The sequence below is a fragment of the Rutilus rutilus genome (genome assembly GCF_951802725.1).
Source record: "Rutilus rutilus genome assembly, chromosome: 19".
NCBI lineage: Eukaryota > Metazoa > Chordata > Actinopteri > Cypriniformes > Leuciscidae > Rutilus > Rutilus rutilus.
The window spans coordinates 13,099,750-13,110,544 of NC_140232.1; the positions used below are offsets into that span (position 1 = coordinate 13,099,750).

At 35.9% G+C, this 10,795-nt stretch overlaps 1 protein-coding gene across 1 annotated transcript; it reads left to right on the forward strand.

Moving 5' to 3' along the window:
- The first annotated feature begins 3,548 nt into the window (after window positions 1–3,548).
- LOC311277958 (H-2 class II histocompatibility antigen, A-Q alpha chain-like) lies at window positions 3,549–10,118 on the forward strand. The gene is made up of 4 exons (XM_084388463.1): window positions 3,549–3,669; window positions 7,888–8,127; window positions 8,677–8,961; window positions 9,082–10,118. The coding sequence occupies exons 1-4, from the start codon at window positions 3,612–3,614 to the stop codon at window positions 9,201–9,203; spliced, it is 705 nt and encodes a 234-aa protein (XP_084244589.1). The 5' UTR covers window positions 3,549–3,611; the 3' UTR covers window positions 9,204–10,118.
- Window positions 10,119–10,795: the final 677 nt, after the last annotated feature.

The window sequence follows — 10,795 nt, forward strand, 5'->3', positions numbered from 1 at the left end:
AAAAGCTTTGCTTAGAGGTCATTTTCAATTTAGAGAGAGCACAAAGAGAAGTGGTTAAGAATGCTTCTGTGGGAGCATTAATATGTTTTCTCCTCTCCTATGTTATTTTCCCCCTCCCCCACGGCACAAAATATCAAAGTTCTTGCAAGAGTTACGGTTTCCCTTCCCTGGAAAAATATAATTGGCACTGGAAATATCTAATTTCTTGTGAGAATTATGATTCACCCTCCACCATGTTGTGTGAACTATCAGTGGTTCTTGCAGTACTACAGGTAGGCCTATGGTTATGTTAGGTTAGGCCTCTATGAGGAAAGTTTTTTGAAGATCATAAAGTTTCAAGTTATAATGACCTCAATATCTTCCAAACCAATCAAAACAAATGTGTGTAAATTTTTTATATTTCTCATGTTTTATATGATGTTTTATAAACAAAGTTCGGGAGGAGCACGTTCAGATAATTAACACGAGTGGAGAGCACTCAACAATCAATGATAAGAGGTGTATATATATTCCGCAGTCTCACCTCAATCCATTGATAGTTTTGCAGCATCCCTCCACCGCCCCTTCTCCACACTTCTAGTCCTAACCATTTACATACGGGGGGAGTACTCTGGGTTCAGGCCGAACTCCGAGCTCGGAGCCCTCCCCCCGGACAGCACGCCAAATACGCATTAAACTTTACTCCCTCTAATTGTATGTAAGTGTGAACTCGTGAAATAGCTGGTTGGCTAAATGAGCCTGGGGTCAATTTGACCCCAAAGAACACTGATGCTACAAAATGTGTACAGGACATTGAAAACATATCATCATGTTCATTTTATGTTTACCCAGTTGTCCCCATTAAATTAGGAAAAGTCATTAAATATGAAGCAACAGTTTTTATTTATTTTTATTTTTATTTTATCATGTATTTAGAACGTTAAACACGTGTTTTATATTGTTTAGAAGTGGGTAGGTTTAGGGTTGGAGTGAGGTTAGTTGCTCCAAAATATAAAAGTATTAATATTAATAAAATCATGTCTACATTTACAAATGCAAATAATTATGCGTCTTGATCTGACGCATGAGGCAAACAACTGGAAAACAATGGGGTATCCTGTGCATCGAAAAAAGATGCTAAAGGGGCATCCTGTGCGTTAAAAAGTGACGCCCAGGGGTCCTGACCAAGAACCAATATGTGACAAGTTGGGTGTGGGAATGTGTTTCTGAGAGAATTAACTCCATGCTTCCCAGAACTTTTCCAAGTGTTTAATGTGCCTTCTTGGAAGGACAGCTAACTTTTCTTAACTATGAACTTCAATAAATGCAAGAACATGTTCAGGCTTAGTGAGCTTAGATCTTGAAGCTGTACTCAGGGTTTCAACTGTGACCTCCATCAGGGTAAACGTGGCTCAGTTGTGTGAGCAAAACCGTTGCCAGGTGTCTGACAAGAAATAATAGTGTGCAAATGTGTTCAGGGATTCCATGTGTTCACTGCAAGGTTGTTAGTTCAGTGCAAAGTTTTGATAAGTTATTTAAGTTAAAATAAAATTAGCGGAAAAGATTTGTACGAACTGTAAAAAAAAAAAATATATATATATATATATATATATATATATATACCGCTGTTTACATTTTTAGTGAAGTATGACAAAAAATATGTTAGTAATATAATTTGAAGTGAATCAGAGCTAACTGTAACGGTCATCAGCTTCACTTCAGATTGTCATTTTCCCTCACAACTACATTTCCCATGACTCACTGCCCGGACTCATCATCACTGATCACATTCACCTGTTTGTCATTACCTTGTTTAGCTCACCCCTTATAAGCCTGGTTTTCACATTCAATCACTGCGTAGTTTTGTATGTGTTGCACTGCTTCTCTTAGCATTTCTTTGGTTCCCTGTTTTCTGATTTCTTGGATTCTCTGCCTGCCTCTGGATTGCCTGTTTGCCTTGTCCCCAGCCTTGTGTGTTTATTTGTATGGACTGCTTACCTGGACTTCGACCTGTTGCCTGTACATTTGATTACGTGTCTGGATTCTCCCCTTCTTATTAAAGCTGCATTTGGATCTAAAACTTTCTGGTCTCAGAGCAGTTCGTGACTAACATCTCAGCAAATAAAGTAAATTTCCAGAAATATTGAGATTTCTTGTGCTTGAATGTTAAAATGGCCCTCCTATGAGATGTCAATCACAGCAATGATTCTGCAATGATACTGTGCTTGCTTAATAATAATTGTTAAATTAAAATTGTTCATGTGTGGATAGGGGTATCCCAACAGGGGACGTCTCCTGGATGTTGCGAGCGTCCACTTAGGTCCACATTAGGTCCGCTTTGTAATGTGATAAACATCCCCCACGTCCTTTTAACATTTAGAACCCTACACAGACGTCCAGGGGAAGTTTGCAGTGGCTGTTCAGGGGACGTTTTGTTAGTTGGGTAATAATTATATAAATAATATATAAATCATATAAAATAATTTCAATGGTAATCATCACTAAAAGCCAGACAATTTTGCATTTAAAAATCTTTTACTTAGTGACCTTTAATTTGGAGCAAGAGAAACTGGGGGAGTGAATTTACTGCGTCAGACGTGTCACTTTGCTTACAGCTGATTGGCTGTTTGAGATATAACTATATTTTATAGAAATATAATTATATTTTGACATAACCTGCCCCAGAGCAGATTAGCTGTGGAGTGTAAGTTACTATGGTGATGAACACTTTCATGGTGCCTAAAACCCAGGGTTGGCGCAAGCCGTTAATTAAACTGAAACAAACCTGCTAGCCACCTAAACCAGCTTCACGGTATAGGCCCTAGGGCAGTAAATAAAACGCAATTTTTGTAAAACTTCTTTGTTAAAATTAGTAATATTTTGAGATTCTGCAAGGTGTATGTAATCTTTTGACCACAAACAATTATTGCAAAAAGTTTCATGGCATTTTAGAACAACAACAACAACAACAACAACAATTAAAACAGTTGGTCACTGCAAAACATTTACTATAATATTAAATATAATTTATGTGTTGCTTGCAAGAAAATATTTAGTCAAAATTCATGGCCAATTCTAAATGGATGTCAAAAGAGAAAAATGCTCTTTGCATCTATAATGGTGTAGTTACAGCATCTACCAGGAGGTGCTGCCTGGATCATGCTAACCAGCAAAACATTGACTCTTTGGATGCTGCTGGCTGAATTATTCCTTACAAACACTGTTAAAAAAAAAAAAAAAACCTAGCGGTAAAATAATACTAGTAATTAAAACCGACACTATAAATGTGCATTACAATACAAATTAAAACTTGGTTAGTGAACTTTGAACTTCTTCAACAAACATTTTTAACCAGCAGCTCCTATTATAACAAAAACAACAACATTGCATTTTACAATAAAAGTTATGATAAAATAATAAATCCAGCATGTCTTTTTCAGAGTAACATTAGATAAGGATAGCCTGACTGGACTGAAAGAGGAAAAACTTTCATTCTACCTAGATACAGTAATGTCACAGTTTCAGTCAAACTTTGAGTGGGTGATGCAAAAGCCCTGAAGGAGGGAGTAACACTTTCTTTCTTTCACCTCAAGTTAAATATCTGTCTGATGTTTGTTTGACTCTCTATCAAGATGGAGCTGTCCATAATCATTCTTGCCCTTACCGTTGTTCTCTCAACTGATGCTGGATGTAAGTTAAAGTTTTTTAATCATTTTGGTACTGTTTTCATAAGTGTATAAATGGAAAGACTTCAAACTGATCACTTGTAATAATGCTAACTGTTCATTCAAAACCTGCTTGTGCATTTATTAGGGTTGCAAATGTTTATAAGTGTTTATAAATGTTTTACTCACTTTGGTACTATTTTTCCACAAATAAGTAAAAAATAATTTCCAAAACTCTCTGTACAAAACTTTAAATATGAACTGAATAATCTTCCTTAAATTGTAACAATGAATTAACAATTTAATTAATTCAATAGAAATGCAATAAATGCAAGATGCATGTTGCATTACTCCCCTTCTAGGATTGGGAGCAAGTAACAAAATAAAAATGATTAATGGAAAATTAACAGTCAATGGAGAGGAACAGGATGTATTCATATTTTGCCCCAAAAATCAATGCAGGGAATATTTAAATCCACTTGAACTTGAAGTGGAACTTGCAGCCGTTTTTCCTGGGGGTTAGGTGCCTTGCTCAAGAGCACCTCAGTTGTGGAGAAGGAGAGTGGAAGAGAGTGCTGTTTTTCAGGTTACAAGTCTTAAAAAAAAATAAACGACATAAAACTTCCTCAACTCATTATCTAAACATAAACGTGAGAATATCAGAATTACAAAAATTGGCATATTTACAACATATTTACAAGAAAAATAAAGAAAGATTCACTTTCAAAGAAAACGCACATATACACCCAAGTCTATGGGGCTGTATATGGTTTTATGGTAGTATGGAGTAGAGAGGAGGAGGTGTTTTTTGTGTCCATGCTAACTCCGCCAACTTATACGCCAAAAATAAGGTCACATCACTCAAATTTATTTACAAGAAGAAAGTTACTGAATTGTTGATATTGAATTTATAAATTGAATTGGTGGAGCACATTAGTGAGCACTGCCGTAAAGGTCCCAATTAACTTCAAGCGAAATCAAAGAATTTACTTGTGTGACATCATTTTGAACAAAATCTGGCTAAATAGTACGGCATCAAAGTACTTCGAGAGCATTTCGAGAGCAGAAGGCCGATGACTACACAGCTATTTCACTATTGGCCAGACTCACTGACAACAATGATGACATTGAAGGCAACAACAGTCTTTCTTTGCAAATGTAACGAGGTTTATTAGGCAATATTAAAATACAATAACATTACTGAAGTGATTGAAGATGAAAAGGAAACAAGCAACACAACAGTTACAGACCTTAAGGTTCCCTTATCCTGCATACTGGCAATGGCTCTGCTAAGAGGTGGACACCCTCAATCACACAAAGAAACTAACTCTTACTACAAATCCTAAAGCAAAGTGAGATTAAATTAAACCATCAGTTATAGCCCCACCTTACGAGATTAAACCACACATAAGATGATTGGAACCCTGTTGTCATTTAGGCTGGAAAAAAAATAAAGAAAAAGAAAAAGAGACCAAAGAAAACAATATCACAATCAAACCAGTAACCCAACACTTCAGTACACCAAAACCAATTTAACATTGAAGTCGTCTCTTAGGAAAACGCACTAGGCCACTAACATTCTCAATAACAGTAATCGGCAATCATGCATCAACCATAAAAAAAAATCATACAATTTATGATTGCCATATAACAAATGTTAATTAAAACACTTACAACTGTTAAAAACAATTACATCATCAAACATACAACACCCATTCTCCAATATAAAAAGTAAAAAAAAAATAATTAAAATAAAAGCTTCCAAAATCCGCTCTGTGTGTCAGGGTTATGTTTGTTTAGCTTGGTTTTTGATGTGTTTCCCTGTTCTGTTCATGTCTGAGTTTGATATCTTCTAATCAGTTAATTAGTTCAGGTGTGTCTTGTTAATCTGTCTCGTTAGCTCCCCTTGTTTTCCATGTATAGGTGCTGGTCATAAAATTAGAATATCATCAAAAAGCTGATTTATTTCAAGAATTCAACTTAACAGGTGAAAGTAATATATTATATAGACTCATTACATGCAAAGTGAGATATTTCAAGCCTTTATTTGTTATAATTTTGATGATTATGGCTTACATCTTATGAAACCCACAAAATCAAAATCCCACAAAATTAGAATATTACATGAAATCACACAGTAATTACACAGTAATACCATGGTTATTGAACCAGGTTTTAGTTCTTTTGGCAGTGTGGGCAGGTGCAAATCCTGCTGGAAAATGAAGTCAGCATCTCCATAAAGCTTGTCTGCTGAAGGAAGCATGAAGTGCTCTGAAAATGTCCTGGTAGACGGCTGCGTTGAGTGGACAGCACAGTGGACCAACACCAGCCGATGATATGGCTCCCCAAACCAACACAGACTGTGGAAACTTCACACTGGACTTCAAGCATCTTGGATTGTGTGCCTCTCCATTCTTCCTCCAGACTCTGGGACCTTGGTTTCCAAATGAGATGCAAAATTTGCTCTCATCAGAAAAGAGGACTTTGGTCCACTGTGCTTTATTAAATCCAGAGTCAACGCAGCCGTCTACCAGGACATTTTCAGAGCACTTCATGCTTCCTTCATTTTCCAGCAGGATTTGCACCTGCCCACACTGCCAAAAGAACCAAAACCTGGTTCAATGACCATGGTATTACTGTGTAATAATGGTGCGTTCTATTATTTATCCGTCTCAGAGTTCCGAATCGGAAGACAGACGTTGCCAGACGCGCAAAACATACCAGAACGCTTGAAGTGTGGAAGTGACGTTATATCCGAGGGCCGAGTCGGTTCGTTGGCAATAATAGAACGCACCATTACTGTGTGATTTCATGTAATATTCTAATTTTCTGGGATTTTGATTTCGTGGGTTTCATAAGCTGTAAGCCATAATCATCAAAATTATAACAAATAAAGGCTTGAAATAGCTCACTTTGCATGTAATGAGTCTATCTAATATATTAGTTTCACCTGTTAATTTGAATTCTTGAAATAAATAAACTTTTTGATGATATTCTAATTTTATGACCAGCACCTGTATATAAGCCCTCTTCTGTCTGTTCTTGGTCAAGCTCTAGTTAACAGTATGGGTATGTAGTATGTTTTTTTATTGTTTGGATTGTTCTATTAAAAGTCTCCTGAAGATATCTCCTTCGTCGTGCGCTTTAATACAGCCACATCTCGTGACACTGTGCTTCTCACTAACAAACAACTGGTCTGCATTATGACTGCGTTAATGGAGCGGGGTCATTTTCAGTGACTGCAATCGGTTGCTTGGTTGAAATTGTGCAAAAAATACACCAACATTAGGGCTATGCTAAACATTGCATTTAATTAAACTGACCATAAGATAAAGTTATGCTAGCACCACAAATGAAAAACACATTCGGCCAGCTTTTTGGAAAGCTCAATGGAAAAACGTACCTGTGGCAAAACGCAAAATACGTAGCAATACATACATATCTCTGCAGTTTCCAACAGATATGAACAGTAAAGGCAGTAAAACAGCAAGCAATTTTTATCCTTTTCATACAAAATTATGATTACAAGGCCGTCACTGGTAGGTGGCTGAAAAACAAATACATTTTGGAGTTTGCATCACTTAACACTGTTGGGTAGGTTAAGGGTTTAGTGTAGGTGGTGCGTTATTTTAATTTGTGATGGAGCATTACGCTTTTAGTGTCAGTCACCAGACATTTCAATTCAGAACTACGGTGATACGTACAAAATCCAACGTAATAAAACTTTGCCATATTCATTTACATCTATTACGGGAAAAAAGAAACACACTTTTAGCGTCACTCACTGGACATTTCACATTGAAACTGTCGAGAAACGTATTTTGCGTTTTGCAAAAATGTGGCCACAGGTAGGTTTTTCTGTAATCCCCCTGGGCTGTAATTAACATAATAGCAAAAAGAAAATAAACAATACAAAAACCATTAAATATACTTAACGAATTAATTAAATAATGAATCACTTGGCCTTGCCTGCTATGGAGGAAGAGAATGTTACTGATCGACTGCGGTGAACTTCATTTGTTGACTACTTTCTTGTTATGTGGCAAATCGCAGCAAAGGTAAAACAGCCGGATCCAATCCCAATGTAGCCCTCCACTGGGTGTATATCTGCAGTAGGCCTACATAACGTGCCCTTCCAGTTTATGAACAATATAATCAAATATGCATTTTTTTTCTTAGCTATTCAATGTAACACAATTGTCAACCGCGAGAATTAAGTTTTATGATGCTCAATCTTTTTCAGTTGTTCGTGAAAATTTCCAAATTGACATATGCTCTGATACGGAAGCAGAAGAAATGTTTGGATTTGATAACGAGGAGATGTGGCATGCTGACTTTAATCAGAAGAAAGGAGTAGAAACATCACCTGATTTTGGAGTTCCTGTATCATGGTCATATGAATACAGTGTTGGTGAAATGGCAACATGCAAATATAATTTAGCCTTGTGGACTAAAATGTTCAAAAGTCCACCACCAGAAATGGGTAAGACATGAGAATGTGCTATGAACTTTTACATTTTTAATGAATATCAACACTGCATAAACATATGAGTACAGTTCCCTTTGATAAAGATTTATTAAGGGCTTTATTAATGACTAAAATATATTCACAAATGCATAAAACATTGATAGGCTGATCTAATAACATAAATAAAAAAGTCAGCTTTAACACAATATCTGTGAGCCATTTTAAATTTGTGTTATAAAAGCTTAATAAGGATGTTTATTCATTGTTACTTATTTTAATCAAAACCAACTGCATTTATGCCATGATCTAGGAAAGATAGAATTTTATATTGAGATTGATAGGTGTTGTGTTTATGTTCTTTACTGTAATGCCTAAACTCAGTGTTATCATGATGTGAACACTTAATCTTTCTGGAAAAAATAAATGAAATTAGCTGCTGGATGTAACATGCATCTAGTGTCATCAAGTTTTCCCTTAAAAGTTTATATAATTGAAATAAAGTTACGATATCTGCATTTATTTGAACAAACTAATGCATTAATGCATAGTTATCTGTGATTCTAGATGCACCCAAGACTTCCATCTATCCAAAGGATGATGTACAGCTGGGTTTTAAGAACACTCTTATCTGTCATGTGACCGGCTTCTATCCTCCATCTGTCAGCATCTCATGGACTAAGAATAATGTTAATGTGACAGAGGACATGAGTTTAAGCCAGTACCGTCCAAGAAATGATGATACTTACAACATCTTTTCTACTCTTAAGTTTACACCTATTGAAGGAGATATTTACAGCTGCACTGTGAACCACAGAGCCCTCCAAGGTCAACCTCAGACCAAAACATGGGGTGAGTGTGAGTTTCAGAGTGAATGCGTATTTCAGTACTCTTCCAGTTCTTCATTCTGTTAAAATTATCTGTTCAGCTGTTATCATATTGATGCATCTTCAAATATCCTGCATTTTCTAGATGTTGATGTGGCCCTCCCAGGTGTTGGTCCAGCTGTGTTCTGTGGAGTAGGTCTGACTCTGGGGCTGCTGGGAGTCGCAACGGGCACCTTCTTCCTTGTTAAAGGAAACAACTGCAACTGACTATGGAGTCATGGAAGAAAACTATGCAAAGGTCTCTTAATTGATTTCCAGCAAAGTAATTTAAAAACAAGGCTATTGTGTACTTGTGTGTCACTCATGGAAGACAACTATTGTTAAAGGGATACTCCACTTTAAAATGAAAATTCTGTCATCATATCACCCTCATGTGGTTTCAATCCTTTATGAATTTCTTTCTTCTGCTGAACAGAAAGTAAGATATTTAGAAGAATATCAGTAACCAGACAGTTTCTGGTCTCATTGACTTCCATAGTATATATTATTTTCCTACTATGGAAGTCAATGAGACCAGAAACTGTCTGTTTACTGATATTCTTCTAAATATCTTCCTTTCTGTTCAGCAGAAGAAATAAATTCATACAGGTTCGAAACAACATGAGGGTGAGTATATGATGACAGAATTTTCATTTTAAAGTGGAGTATCCCTTTAATGTAAAAGATAGATAAATGCAAAAATTTGGAAGGTTTAGGGAAAAGACTTTCATTGAAATAAAAAGAAAAAAGGTTAGTGGATATTACATTTACAGATCACTTTGCAATTTGTATAATAAGTATTGTGCTAAAAACACTTTCTCAATGCTTCCATTCCTACTAAATGTAGTTTCTTTCTGGGTGAATTAAAATATTTTATGTAAAATTAAAACATTTAAATTAAACATACATTTGAAAATGAGGTAGAATTTATTATGTAATTTTTGTAATGCATTAAAATCAATTTACTATAAGTAAATATTGGCCTTTGAATTTTATGATATGCATCAAATAAAGGAGAATTGGAGCTGTTTGTACTATCTTCCTGTGTTCTGTTGATAAAAAATAATCTAACAGATATCTTATATTATTTTATGTGTCTGTAAAATCAGGCTTATTTCATGTTATGCAAAACCTCATTAAACACTTTACATTAAGAAATATGATACGTCTGTGTAATTGGGTCCCTAATTTTTTATAAAACATGTGGCACTTTATTTTACAGTCCTGCACATACTATTATAGTAATAATACTAACTGGGTAATAACTAGGTACTAACCCTGAACCTACCCCATTTTTTAAGATTTTTTAAAGGGCATTAGTGCCTTTATTGGATAGTGTGATGTGGCTGAGTTTCCCACATTTTTATCAAAATAGCGGAAAACTAAAAGCATGTTCATGCATTATTACAATACAATTCTGGAGAAGTTATTCATAATCTGGAACAGTATTATAAAGTGAAAATATTGGTAAGCAATGAGCAATAAATAAGGTTGTGTTAACACAAATATGAATGAATGAATTAATGAACGAATGAAGCATTTATATAGCGCTTTCATACTGTACACCAAAAGTGCTTTACAATCATGTCGGGTTCTCTCCTCAACCACCACCAGTGTGCAGCATCCACTTGGATGATGCAACGGCAGCCACAATACAACAGCGCCAGTGCACTCACCACACACCAGCGTATAGGTGGAGAGAGGAGAGAGAGAGTGATAGAGCCAATTCAGTGGATGGGGATTATTAGGAGGCCATGATTGGTAAGGGCCATTGGAGGGAATGTGGCCAGGACACCGGGGTTACATCTCTACTCTTTACG